The sequence below is a fragment of the Mus pahari genome, chromosome 5 (assembly GCF_900095145.1).
Source record: "Mus pahari chromosome 5, PAHARI_EIJ_v1.1, whole genome shotgun sequence".
NCBI classification, from domain to species: Eukaryota; Metazoa; Chordata; class Mammalia; order Rodentia; family Muridae; genus Mus; species Mus pahari.
In genome coordinates this window covers 81604890-81619782 of record NC_034594.1, presented here as the reverse complement: position 1 = coordinate 81619782, position 14893 = coordinate 81604890, and the positions used below count along the sequence as shown (strand labels likewise).

The 14893-nt window shown below is 37.7% G+C and overlaps 1 protein-coding gene and 1 pseudogene across 4 annotated transcripts in view; one reads left to right on the top strand and one right to left on the bottom strand.

Annotated features, from left to right (window-relative positions):
• Pign (phosphatidylinositol glycan anchor biosynthesis class N) overlaps window positions 1-14893 on the top strand; it is a 126016-nt gene that overhangs the window by 73893 nt on the left and 37230 nt on the right. For all 3 annotated transcript variants that reach the window (XM_029538980.1, XM_029538979.1, XM_021197588.2), the window contains 2 exons: window positions 1380-1488; window positions 8907-9009. In XM_029538980.1, the coding sequence (XP_029394840.1) occupies window positions 1380-1488; window positions 8907-9009 (212 nt within the window). The remainder of the gene's footprint in view (window positions 1-1379; window positions 1489-8906; window positions 9010-14893) is intronic.
• On the bottom strand, window positions 6507-6839 carry LOC110321367 (annotated as a pseudogene). The gene has a single exon (XR_002380525.1). The product of XR_002380525.1 is annotated as a putative 60S ribosomal protein L37a (transcript).

Sequence of the window (14893 nt, the reverse complement as noted above, 5' to 3'; positions counted from 1 at the left end):
GGGCTGGAGAGATGGCTCAGTGGTTAAGAGCACTTACTGCTCTTCCAGAGGTCCTGAGTTCAATTCCCAGCAACCACATGGTGGCTCACAACCATCTGTAATGAGGTCTGATACCTTCTTCTAGTGTGTCTGAAGAGAACTTCAGTGTACTCATATAAATAAAATAAATAAATCTTAAAAAAAAAAAGACGAAATCCTTTGTAAACATCCTATCGAACTTTGGAACATATGCTTCATTGTAAATAGCACACTGCCTTTCCTCTAAAACTGGTATAGTTTTGACAGAATCCACCCACAGTAATGAGAGCTTTGACAGGAACGTGTGTTTCTGATTCTCACTCCAGAGGACTGAAGAATATCATGCTTAAATTCTTATATACTTTGTTAGAAATACCCCTGAGTATTATGTAACTCCATTACAAAGTTCTTTCCTGCATTATCTTTAGTAATTTGCATTAATTTCTGTTCTGCCTGACATATTTTATTGACCCCAAGGCATACATTTTCCCCCAATTTTGGCATCTCTGAATTGAGAAAATGTCTTATAATAGAAAGGCTCCTAGGAGTGCATTATAGCTTTATTCACAGAAATGTTTGGTCTTAATCTGTTCATCAAAAAGACAAAATACAGTAATCCTTAGGATTTGATAATGTGATCACTGATCTAAACTCTGAGAGCTTACTTTTTTTGTAGTCACACTTTAGCTCATTTCTTAAACATGGTAATTAATCCACTATTGATCAGGGATCAATAGTCACTTTCCTATACAGCTGGATATTTTTGGTTTTCATGCACAAGGAGTCTGTTAAAAAATGTTCAAGTCTCACATGTCAGCACAAAAGGTGACAACACATAAAATAAAAGGGAAAGACTGTATTGCAATAAAGTAGTTCCTTACGAAAACAGCGTTCAGCCTGACAGTAACTACAGTGAATCAACCATACAGTAACTACAGTGAACATTTATACTGTCTCAGTTTCCAGGGCCTGGTAAATATACAGACACAAAGATGTATTGAATAAGTAAATATACAAATAGTACTGTGCAGAGGTACAGAAGTGGGAAATGCACTAGACTATACACTCCTTTCTGTATGTATAATTTATGAAACCTTCAACATTTGTAACAGATACTTGTACATAGAAGCTCTGGTGAGGTGTGCCATAGCACTCTTGATAGTGTGTATGCCTCGTGTCACCCTTAGACAAGTTTTTGGCTTAGCAAAGCAGTACTAACATGTGCTCTGGAGCACAAGAAGGTAGCCTGGTGTGCTGTCAGTATTTCAGCTACAGTCCAGTTTTTCTCGGCACTGCCTAAGCATCTTGGTAGTGTGTCACTTTCCCTGCCTTCCCTCTGCTAAGCTGGTTTGTGTTTTCAGATGCTGAGTACAGTGCTCTCTATGTATGTGGTGTATAGCACCCACCACAGTCTGTTAAAGAAAGAAGGCCTGCCTCTTACGAATCAGATTGTGAGCTGGGCAACATTAGGTAAGTGGCCACTCAAAAGAAATTGGAAAACTTGACCTCCGGTCACTTTTCTTAAAAATGATACCGTTATGTCTGCATTGTTCTGCTGAAAGAAATAGTTTTGATAAAGGAAAGCTGTAGCAAGCTATTATTTCTATTTCCTTCTGGAATTTGACAAAGAAAAGTCAAAGTCTTATAAACACTCATGGATTAATAAGAATTACTTGATAGACTATTTATAATATGATAATTGGACTGTGTACTTAATGGACATCTAATAAAAATCTATTGAGTTATTATAGAAGTGAAGTTTTATGAATATTACATAGTGTATATGCACCACATATATTTAATTTTCCTGTCAGTCTTTACATTTTCAGGTCTTACACAGATTAGTAAATGATTAAATTTTATGTTTCCCTTTCCAAAACCAACATTGACTAGATATTTCTCAGCATGATGCATATTTTATAAAGCTACAAAGGTGTTTCCAATCATGTTTCTCTGTATGGCACCCTTATTTAAGAATGTTAGATTTGGGGATGGTGAAACAGCTCCATGGTTAAGAGCTTACTACTTTCTCAAAGGGGATTGTTTGAGCTTCCAGCACTCACACGGTAGTTCACATCTGCCTCAGGAGTGAATACACAGGTAGGGAAGGAAGAAAAGTCTTAAGGATAATATAGGAATGGAATTATTTGTACTTTTTGCTTACAGTATTGCATGTTCCTTTGCAGAGGCAGGAGTATCTCCCTGAGTTCCACACCAGCCAGGCAGGTCTACATACTGTCTCAAACAAAGCAAAAGAGAACAACAAAAACAAAAACAGTACCCTTGACCTGGAGTGGCTGTGCATGCCTTTGATACTGGGCAGGAAGTGGCTGGTGTATCTCTTAAGTTCAAGGTCAACCTTCTCTATAAAGAGAGATCCAGACTAGCCTGGGATACATAGTGAGACCCTGTCTGAAAAAGGGAGAGGGGAGGGAAGGGGTGGGGGAGAAGAGAGGACCATTGTTTGTTAAGCTATATTGTAGCCCTAGTCCTGTTATCATAGGTTGTAGTAGAACGCATATGCATGCTAGATAAAAATTCCTATCCTACCCCTACCTGCAATTTGGTTATCCTATATAGGTTTTTTATGTCTGTATTGATCACATTTTCATTTTGGAACAGTAGAAAAAAATTTACAGTTAGAATCAATCAACCTACATGAATATTTCCCTGAGAATACTTTAAGAAGTTACTTCCTCAGTTGAGAATTCTTTGTTTATCTCTGTACCCCATTTTTTAGTGGGGTTGTTTGGTTTTCTGGAGTCCAACTTCTTAAGTTCTTTATATATATTGGATATTAGCCCCCTATAAGATTTAGGATTAGTAAAGATCTTTTCCCAACCAGTTGGTTGCCTTTTGGTCTTACAGAAGCTTTGCAATTTTATGAGGTCCCATTTGTCAATTCTTGATCTTACAGCGCAAGCCATTGCTCTGTTCAGGAATCTTTCCCCTGTGCCCATACCTCTGAGGCTCTTCCCCACTTTCTCCTCTATAACTTTCAGTGTCTCTGGTTTTATGTGGAGTTCTTTGATCCACTTAGACTTGAGCTTTGTACAGGAGATAAGTATGGATCAATTCACATTCTTCTACATGCTAACTGCCAGTTGAGCCAGCACCATTTGTTGAAGATGCCATCTTCTTTCCACTGGATGCTTTTAGCTCCCTTGTCCAAGTTCAAGTGACAGTAGCTATGTGGATTCATTTCTGGATCTTCAATTCTGTTCCATTGATCTACCTGTCTGTCACTGTACCAGTACCATGCAGTTTTTATAACAATTGCTCTGTAGTACAGCTTTAGGTCAGGCATGGTGAGTCCACCAGAGTTTCTTTTATTGTTGAGAATAGTTTTTGCTATCCTAGGCTTTTGTTATTCCAAATGAATTTCCAAATTGCCCTTTCTAAATGACTGAGAAGCACCTAAAAAAATATTCAACATCCTTAATCATCAGGGAAATGCAAATCAAAACAACCCTGAGATTCCACCTCACATCAGTCAAAATGGCTAAGATCAAAAACTCAGGTGACAGCAGATTCTGGAGAGGTTGTGGAGAAAGAGGAACACTACTCCATTGCTGGTGGGATTGCAAGCTGGTACAACCACACTGGAAATCAGTTTGGCCATTCCTCAGAAAATTGGACATAGTACTACCGGAAGATCCAGCAATACTACTCCTGGGCATATACTCAGAAGATGCTCCAACATGTAATAAGGATACATGCTCCACTTTGTTCATAGCAGCCTTATTTACAATAGCCAGAAGCTGGAAAGAACCNAGATGTCCCTCAACAGACGAATAGATACAATGTGGTACATTTACACAATGGAGTATTACTCAGCTATTAAAAACAATGAATTTATGAAATTCTTAGACAAATGGATGGATCTGGAGCATATCATCCTAAGTGAGGTCACCCCATCACAAAAGAGCACACATGATATGCACTCACTGATAAATGGATATTAGCCCAGAAGCTCAGAATCGTTCTTAGAAGGGGGAACAAAATACCCATGGAAGGAGTTATAGAGACAAAGTTTGGAGCAGAGACTGAAGGAATGACCATCCAGAGACTGCCACACTTGGGGATCCATTCCTTAAATAACCATCAAACCCAGACACTATTGCAGATGCCAAAAAGAGTCTGATAACAGGAGCTTGATATAGCTATCTCTTGAGAGGCTCTGCCAGTACCTGGCAAATACAGAAGTGGATGCACACAATCATCTATTGGATGGAGCACAGGGATCCTATGAAGGAGTCTGAAACCCCATAGGAGGAACATCAATATGAACTAACCAGTACCTCCAGAGCTCCTTGGGACTAAACCACCAATCAAAGAAAACACATGGTGGGACTTGTGGCTCAAGCTGTATATGTAGCAGAGGATGGCCTAGTCAATCATCAATGGGAGGAGAGGCCCTAGGTCCTGTGAAGGTTCTATGCCCCAGTATAGGGGAATGCCAGGGCCAGGAATGGGAGTGGGTGGGTTGGGGAGCAGGGGGAGGGGGGGAGTGGATAGATGATTTTCAGAGGGGAAACTAGGAAAGGGGATAACATTTGAAATGTAAATAAAGAAAATATATAATTAAAAAAAAAGAAGTTACTTCCTTAGCATTGGTAGAGTTAGGTATTAGCTTCAAGATTTCTATCAAGTGGTATGATGCATGTAAGAACAACTCAGAGAAAGTCTTCAGTGTTTCTAAAGATCTACCCTCAATACTGATGCAACATGGTGTGGCTACAACAGGCATATTTTGCTTAAATTCATAAGTGCCCAATTAAATAACATATTAATATGTTTATGTCACTTAGAATGGAGGCTGTTAATTTCTCTTCAATACCGTATTACTTCAGACAAAAATAAAACCAAGATGAAATATTTAATATTGAAATATTGGTTTCATTTTAACTGACTTTTGTTCAGGCTGTAGCTCAGTGATGCAGCACTTGCCCAGTGTGCCTGAGGCATTGAGTTTTGGAGAGAGAGAAAAAAAGAATCCACAAGCTACAACCGAGAAATGCATTTGACCTGACTTAAAATAAGAAACATTGTAAATTATTTCTTGCAGTTAGAATATATATCAGATAATAGCATTGTTGACCTACCTACACACCTCAAGTAAGGCTTTACAAGTAGGACTTGCAGAGCTTTTAATCTTGTAGGAATTTATAGCTTTAATTAAAATCATCTGTATATTTAGTTTACTTTACAAGATACTGGTTACTTAGAAAGATAACAGCTAATACTATAGGTGAGATTGCAGTTAAAAGTAAAGGCAAATTTTCTTGAATGTCATCCTATTAACATATGTATAAACATCTCCTTAGATGGATTAATAAACCTGACACCCCCACCTACACCCCACCCCCAGCCCCCAAAAGAGAAAAGAAGCAGTGAGTGAATCAGGAAAGCTTCACTCAAGTTTCCTACTCTGGGATGTTAGGCAGTTGTGCATAGTTGCTCTCTGAAATAGACAAAATGAGTTTGTGTTTGCTGTTGCTGCCCCTTCTCATCACCTTGTCCAACTTGAGGGAGCTGGTTCTCTAGGGTGATGTCTCCACTCTGACCTATGTAAAGTCATTCTCTCCTGCTTCTGATACATCAGGTAGTACACTACAACTCTAGTTGTCAACTTCTCTGATAATAGGCATAATCTATTTCTAGGGACTATGTTGTCTTTAAACTAGGACATAAATGTCTCAGAGACAAGTTGCTGAGTGTAAAGAAATACACCTTATTTCATTAGAAAATAAATTATTCATTCAGGAGTTAATACAAGTATAGTGATTTAGTTTGAATAAAATTGAGAAAACTTGAGTTATTTAACCCACAATATAATTAAAATAAAGTGTAATTTTAGTTAAGAAACCTTGGTGTGACTCTAACCAAGCAAGTGAAAAATCTGTATGACAAGAACTTCAAGTCTTTAAAGAAAGAATCAAAGATCTCAGAAGATGAAAAGGTCTCCCATGCTCATGGATTGGCAGGATTAATATAGTAAAAATGGCCATCGTGCCAAAAGCATCTACAGATTCAGTGCAATCCCCATCAAAATTCCAACTCAATTCTTCATAGAGTTAGAAAGAATAATTCTCAGATTCATTTGAAATAACAAAAAAACCCAGGATAGGAAAAACTATTCTCAACAATAAAAGAACTTTTGGGGGAATCACCATTCCCGACTTCAAGCTGTATTACAGAACAATAGTGATTAAAAACAAAACAAAACAAAACAAAACAAACAAACAAACAAAAAAAAAACTATGGTATTGGTACAGAGACAGACAGGTAAATCAGTGGAATAGAACTGAAGACCCAGAAATGAACCCTCACACCTATGGTCACTTGATCTTTGACAAAGGAGCTAAAACCATCCAGTGGAAAAAAGACAGCATTTTCTTTTTCTTTTTTCTTTTTTTAAAAAATTTTTTGAAAGTGAAAAGTACATTAAAATGTTTTAATTAACCACAAGCAAGGCAAAAAAAATGTTACGTAAATAACCCGTTTATTGCAGGCTAGGCAAGTCTCAGATGGCAGGGCTTCTACTGGTCTTTCAGTTCCTTCAGTAGTCTGATGGCAGACTTCACTGTGACTGCAGAGGTGGTGGTGTAGGTCCAGGCCCTGCTGGCCACTGTTTTCATGCAGGAACCACAGTGCCAGATGCTGACGGCTCGTCCCTTCATCTTTGTCTTGCCACAGAAGGAGCAAGTGTACATGGTGCGCTGGCTGATTTCAGCTTTCTTCACCATTTTCCAGAGGGAGGCACCATAGTGGGTCCCTTACTTACCGGCGATCCTGACCTTGTTGGTGTGTTTAGCCATGTCGCTGAAACCAAAGCCCAAGCCTGAAAAGGAAAAGACAGCATTTTCAACAAATGGTGTTGGTTCAACTGGTGGTCAACATGTAGAAGAATGCAAATTGACCCACTCTTATCTCCTTGTACAAAGCTCAAGTTCAAGTGGATCAAGGACCTCCACATAAAACCAGATACACTTAATCTAATAGAAAAGAAAGTGGAGAAAAGTCTAGAACACATGGGCACAGGAGAAAATTTCCTGAACAGAACACCAATGGCTTATGCTCTAAGATCAAGAATCAACAAATAGAGGCCAGGTGCCTTTAATCCCAGCACTCGGGAGGCATAGGCAGGCGGATTTCTGAGTTAGAGGCCAGCCTGGTCTACAAAGTCAGTTCCAGGACAGCCAGGGCTACACAGAGAAACCCTGTCTCGAAACCCCCCCCCAAAAAAAAAAGAATCAACAAATGGGACCTCATAAAATTGCAAAGCTTCTGTAAGGCAAAGAACAGTGTCAATAGGACAAAATGGCAACCAAAAGATTGGGAAAAGATCATTACCAATCCTATATCAAATAGAGGGCTAATATCCAATATAGACTCCAGAGAACCAAATAACTCTATCAAAAAATGGGGTACAGAGCTAAACAAAATTCTCAACTGAGGAATGTCAAGTGGCCAAGAATCATGTAAAGAAAGATTCAACATCCTTAGTCATCAGGGAAGTGCAAATCAAAACAACCCTGAGCTTCTACCTCACACCAGTCAGAATGGCTATGATCAAAAACTCAGATGACAGCAGATGCTGGTGAGGATGTGGAGAAAGAGGAACACCCCACCATTGCTGGTGGGATTGCTAGCTGGTACAACCACTCTAGAAATCAGTCAAAAAATTGGACATAGTACTACCTGAGGACCCAGCTTTACCACTCCTGGGCATATACCCAAAAGATTCTCCAACATATAACAAGGACACATGCTCCACTATGTTCATAGCAGCCTTATTTATAATAGGCAGAAGCTGGAAAGAACTCAGATGTCCTTTTACACAGGAATAGATATGGAAAATGTGGTACATTTACACATTGCAGTATTACTCAGCTATTAAAAACAATGAATTCATGAAATTGTTAGGCAAATGGATGGAACTGCAAAGCATCATCCTGAGTGAGGTAACCCAGTCACAAAAGAGCACACATGGTATGCCCTCACTGATAAGTGACTATTAGCCCACAAGCTTGGAATACCTAACAGACAATTAACAGACCACATGAAGCTCAAGAAGAAGGAAGACCAAAGTGTGGATGCTTCAGTCCTTAGAAGGGGGAACAGAATACTCATGGGCAGAAATACAGAGTCAAAGTGTGGAGCAGAGACTGAAGGAAAGGCCATCCAGAGACTGCCACACCTGGGGATTCATCCCATAAACAGACACTAAACCCAGACACTATTGTGGATGCCAACAAGTACTTGCTGACAGGAGCCTGATATAGCTGTCTCCTGAGAGGCTCTGCTAGAGCCTGACAAATACAGAGGTGGATGCTGGCAGCCAAACATGGGACTAAGCACAGGGTCCCCAGTGGAGGAGTTAGAGAAAGGGTTGAAGGAGCTGAAGGGGTTTGCAACCCTATAGGAAGAGCAATAGTATCAACCATCCAGATGACCCAGAGCTCCCAGGGACTAAACCACCAACCAGAGATTATACATAATGTGACCCCATGGCTCCAGCTGCATATGTAGCAGAGGATGGCCTTGTCTGGCATCAGTGGGAGCAGAGGCCCGTGGTCTTATGAAGGCTTGATGCCCCAGTGTAGAGGAATGCCAGGGTGGGGAGACAGGAGTGGGCAGGTGAGAGAGCACCTTCTCAGAAGTGGGAGGAGGGATGGAATAGGGGGCTTTGGGAGGGGAAACCAGGAAAGGGGATAACATTTGAAATAAAATATCCAATTTAAAAAAAAGAATGTCAGTGTTTCGGTTTTCTTACAGAAATCTCTGGTTTTTGCTACAGATCACACAAATGCTAAGTTACATAATTGTTGGTCAGTTGCTTTGGTCTGCAGAACTGATTTAGCACTGGCTCTGTTTTCTTACAGCCTCTTCTCTGGTGGTACCACTCCTGAGCTCCACAGCTCTCTCTCAGCGACTGGCCAGCATACTTCTTTCCTTGATGTCGACCTACTTGCTCCTAAGCACTGGGTATAAACTTTTTTCTAGTTAATTTCTCTCGCTCTCTCTTTTTGAGAATCTCATGAGTACTGTATTTCCATTATTTCTATGCCTTCCTTCCCATCCCCAACTCGCTCACCCTCAAGTTCATGACTTCTATAATTATTATTATTATAAATATATATGTATAAATGTCTCTTAAAATATAATTTCAAAATATAGTTGCAAATTTAAATGGTAAATTGACTTTTCTTCTTTAGTAGTTAAGTTTGGAAATGAGAACATTCTTTAAACCTTGAAGGATAAATTATATTTTCTATTCTATATGTGAGTAGATAATTTGGTCAATAAGTTGCTTTATTTTTCTCATCATTTTCATATTATTGTCTGTCATCTACTTTTACTTGGAGTTGCTAAAGTTTTATTTAATTATAGTGGTAGGAAATCCTGATGCATTGTGCAGAATTTTAGGTCTTAAAGAGATTTTAAGAAGGATTTTTGTTGTTGTTGCATTATTTTAATGCATTTTTGCATAGTTCTGTGATCTCTCTTCCATTAAATAACTGAACAGCTAGAAATAGAACAGATTTATCTTCAACACAGAATAGTTTCAATACTTCCTTCACTTTACTTCACTTAAAAAGATAAGTAACATATTTATTCCAAGGCAAGAATCTAGCAGATAAGTAAACAAATAATTTTTGAAATAAATTAAACAAATAGTGTGTTCACAGTTTAACTCTTAGTTTAAAGCTTACATCCATAACAGGTCTTATCATCTTAACTTAAAAGGTTTGGGCAATTAGTGTGATCTTCCCTTTGTCGTAACAATAGACTTCAGCTCTGGCACATGAGATTCTTTACCTTTCTAGTGGCAGAGCTATCTTGTAACACTGATGCTGTTGGGATGTAGGTCACTGCTTTTCCAGTTATGATCTCATCCTTCTTGTTCATTATTGGTATTAATAATGTTGGATTTTCTGTGGATAAAAGATCACAGTCCCCAGTGTGGTTTTTTTCAGAGTGTGTGACTGGGTATACTGTTAAAACTTCTTTTATAAAAACAGTCTTAATTATCTGTTAGTACATGCAGGTGGATATATAAGGGAAGGCATGTGACACCTTATAAAGCTTGGGAAGTCCTCTCACAATTCTGAACATAGTAAACTGTTGGGTGAGCAGAGCTGGCGGCAGATCTCCGGTAAAGCTACTCAAGACCCTGAAGTGCACTTCCTGTCTAGGTGCTTTCCTGTTCCATGGAGCGAGCAGTTCAGGCTTACTCATTCATCTCCCCACCTCCCACACCCTAATCACTGACTCGATGTTTACAAGTGCTCATTCCAGGCTACACTGCGAAATACCACCACAGTAGTTTCTAGATACAAAGCAAGCAGAGTTTGACTTTTTAAAAAAATATACCCATAGATTAGTTTAAAGCAGTGGTTCTCAACCTATGGATGGCAACCCCTTTGGGAGAGCTTGAGTGGCCATTTTGTTGGGGTTGCATATCAGATATCCTGCATATCAGATATTTATATTATTATTTATGACATTAGCAAAATTAGAGTTATGAAGTAGCAACAAAAATAATTTTATGGTCACTACAACATGATGAACTGTATTAAAGGGTCACAGTGTTAGGAAGGTTGAGAACCACTGCTCTAAAGCTTGAGATGGTAGATAAGAACCAGTGTCCAGTATAGACCAGTATGGCTTCTGAAGATAACAACTATAGCCAACTACAATCGGCCATTCAAAGCTGGAGTACTTTGCACTTTGCTAAATGTAGCTTGTTCGTGGCTTTGTTCCTTGAAAAAAATTTATTTCTTTAATACATTTTAAAATGTGCTTTAATTTGTGGTGTAACTTGGGTTGAATGCTTGTCCAACATGTGCTAGGCCTCAGCACCACCCAAAGAAAAAGACAAAAGTCTTCACTTCGACTTGTTTATTATTATTTTAATATACATTTTTTATTTTTGTTCTTATGTGCATTGCAATTAAGATAATTCTTTTAATAAAAAACTTGATTGTATTTCCAAAAAAGTTAAATTATTTTTGTTTAAAATTGAAATTCTCTAGGGCTGGATTGATGGCTCAGCAGTTAAGATTGCATGAGAAGACTTTGGTTCCCAGCATCAACATTATGGGGGCTCAAAGCTGAGCTTACCTCTGAGGGAACTTGAATAGATGACCACAAACTGGCATGAAAACACAAGCATATAAAAAGATATCTCTTTTAAACACTGGAGGTTCTTTTCTTTTTGTTTTAGAATAGGATCTCACTGTGTAGACCAGTAAACTCAGAGATCTGCCTGACTCTGCATTAAGTGCTTAGATTAAGGGCGTGTGCAACTAAAATAGAATTGAAATTTTTTACCAAGTAGATTTAAACAAAGAATCTGACATTGATTTGGCATGAACCCTGAAACATTACTTTGAAATTCAGTAAAGACCATTTTATAGTTTCCATGTTGACATTGAAGGGAAGAATTCTTGCTGCCCCACCCCACCCCACCCCCAAGACACACACACTAAACTCACTGTATAGTTCTTAATTCTTCTTGCTTTGGGCTCTGGAGTGCTGACATTCCAGGCATGTCACCAAGCACAGTTTGCCATTTGAATTTGAATTTTATTTAATGGTTTTTCTTTAGAACAAATGATAAACAGAACAGACAAATTGAATAAATGCTAGTTCAACTTTTGGCTAAAACATGGGATCTTGATCCAAATTAGATTCAGTCTAGAATTCACCATAGTGCAACCACAGGTTATTCTCTATTTAAATGACCTTATAAGGCTATCTATGGTCCAAAACCTGAATCACTCTTTAGGACCCGTAGCTGTTTTCACATGTTTACATTCTGTAAAGCTTCTTCCAGTGGACCTTAACATCCTCAGGGACCTAGACTAAAGCCCTTGTAGACTCCAGATACGAAGTGAAGATCCCTACACATCCTGTTTTGTTTTGTTTTGTTTTGTTTTGTTTTGTTTTGTGTCATTCTCCCTGACAGACGTACTTTGGGACACAACTATGAGCATATGTCATAGACATGAAAACTTTCCTCAGTTGCTTTAATAAAGAAATCTCGTGCTTTACTTGTTTGCTTTAAATCTTGAACTATGTGAGAACCTAGGTGTTCTTATTCAAAACTGAGAAACATAATTTGAAACTCATTATATTTTCCCATATTACTGGCAAACTTTTAGAATAAACAATTCCGTTATAATACCCTTATATAAAATATGCAAAAGTTTTTAGTGTATATAAGAAATTAGAGGCTAAAATCTTGTCATTTGGGAATGACATTGTTCTATTAAGAGGTCATACATAGAGGTTTGCTTGAGAAAATAAAAAGAAATAAAGAGCATAAGAAAAAAAGAGAGTTTAAATTTGATTGTAAAAAAAGTAATTCTTAATATAGAGGAATTTATCCTGTAATGTATTACCTTGGAGACAAGTATTAAAATCATGTTTCCAGTTGTCTATTTAATGGTCTTCAGAGACCCTCAAACAAATTATCATATGACATCAAGTCAAAACCAGGAAAGTTCGTGACTAAAATCAGAATATTACTGCTGAGTATGAAATGCATTAAGAGATATCATTCAATATTAGAATCTGTATTTAGCTTTGAAAAAGGGTCTTGAAACAATGTGGTCTAGTCACTTAGGTTAGTAAATTTCCTTGGTTTCTTACCCTTAGTCCTTATAAAACTTACAAACTGTTTAGTTCATCACTGTTTTGGGCAAAATAGAGATTTCTCTGTATAATTTGGTGAATATTCAGACATAAGAGATTCTTAAAATAAATACAGCTTTATTATATTACAGAAACAGTAATAGTAATCTTAAATTCAAACAATGCATCCTTGATTTAATGAATAAGAATGATTCATTAGTAATCAGCCCTGAATTAATGTTATACAAATGAAAGCTATTATAATTCTTGAAAATAGTTTGTCTGTTAAGTTGTTAAATATTTCCCTTTGAAATTTTGTTTACATTATCCCTTTGCTTAACAAAATATAACACCGATCCAAATGCCTTTTCAGCACATTTCAGTCTGTCCAAGGCCAAACCAACTGATTGCAATTGAAAGTTCAGTGTTTCATTACACTCTCTGCAAGTTCACAATGACATTTCATTGATATTTCCTTATTAATTTAGATTTGCAGACTGTGTATGAAATATTGTCTTAAGAGATAAAGTATCATAGAAAAACTATTTCTATCTGATCTTGTCTGCATTTTAGAAAAGGGCCATATCTCTGTTTGAAGTACTGAGAGGTGTTTTATGGTTGTGTGTTCTTAGAAAGTACAGCATTCACATACAACTGAAAGTGTTTGTAAAAGTCATGGTGCCATGGGCTATAGCCATAGCTAGGCAGTTAAGAGCACTGGTTTGCTTTTTTTTTTTTTCAGAGGACCCAGGTTCAGTCCTCAGAACCCATATGATAATAACAACTATAACTGCACTTCCATGGGATTCAGAGCCCTCTGGTCTATTTACATACCAAACATCCACACATGTTCATGCAGGCAAAATACTCATTCATAGAAAACAAAAATAAGCAAATTTTAAAAATCATCATCTGCCTTTTCCTGGAGTATGCACTTCTTTCTCTTGATTTATCAGGTTTTCTCCTTCCCTTTTCAGCATCCTGAGCACTAAGCAGTCAAACCAAGAGGACTGTTACTATAATGCAGGCCTGCAGTGGAGCTGTGCATAGCTATAAAATAAGGACTAAGTTTTGCCATGTTATAGTAAAAGCTGGAAAGTTGATTTTATGGCTTAGAGACTGAGTAGACTTTGATCATTATAATTGGGTTGGTGGCGTCGACCACATGTAGAATCGTGGCTGAACTAAACCTTAAATAATGGCCAGGATGCAGGCATTTTAATTTTTCCCAAGTGTTTTAAGTCATTGTAACAAAACAAAACAAACATACAAACAGTTAAATTATTGTAGCCGGGCGTGGTGGCGCACGCCTTTAATCCCAGCACTCGGGAGGCAGAGGCAGGTGGATTTCTGAGTTCGAGGCCAGCATGGTCTACAAAGAGAGTTCCAGGACAGCTAGGGCTACACAGAGAAATCCTGTCTCAAAAAAAAAAAAAAAAAAAGAATAGACCAGCAAATTATTGTTACATCAATTCTGATAAAGTGGAGTAAAGGAAGAAGTGATTAACTTTATTGTTGCGGCTCTGGCATATTTCTAACTTTAATTTTGTCTTTTAACATGTAATTATTCATACTACATATAGGTTTTTCTATCTTTTCTACTTATGTTAGAAGTATTTTCTTATGTGGATCATATCTTCCTCTACCATTTTAGTAGAAGTATAATATTTTGTGATATGAATATACTTTATTTAGCTGTTCCTCCACTTTTAAAAAAATATATTACTATTTGTTTTTGAGACAAAGTCTCAGGAAGCTCAGACTGGCCTCAAACTCACCATGTAGCCCAGGATGACTTTGAATGTTTTTGATTCTTCAACCTCTACCTCCTGATTGCTGGGATTATAAGCATGTGCTGCTAACATTTCTAGTATGTACCATGGTGGGGATGAAGCCCAGGGTTTCATTCATACTAGGAAAGCACTCTAGCAACTGGGCTACAGCAAACTACAAGAGGTGTGATTTTATCATATCATACTCAGTAATGCTGAACAATCTTCTTTTCAAATAAGAATACCATATACAATTTTAATGGACTATAAATGACTGTGTGTGTACAGTTTTCTGCACTTTTTGCTAACAGCATTTTCTCATGTGTATAATCTATGTTCATATCCTAGGATATCCTACATCCTAAACACTGAGTGATTATATATATTTTCTCAATCCAAATGTTTCTGCCCAGTCTTTAGTACTTTTGTTTTATTGTTGTGGTACAATTGAAAGCATT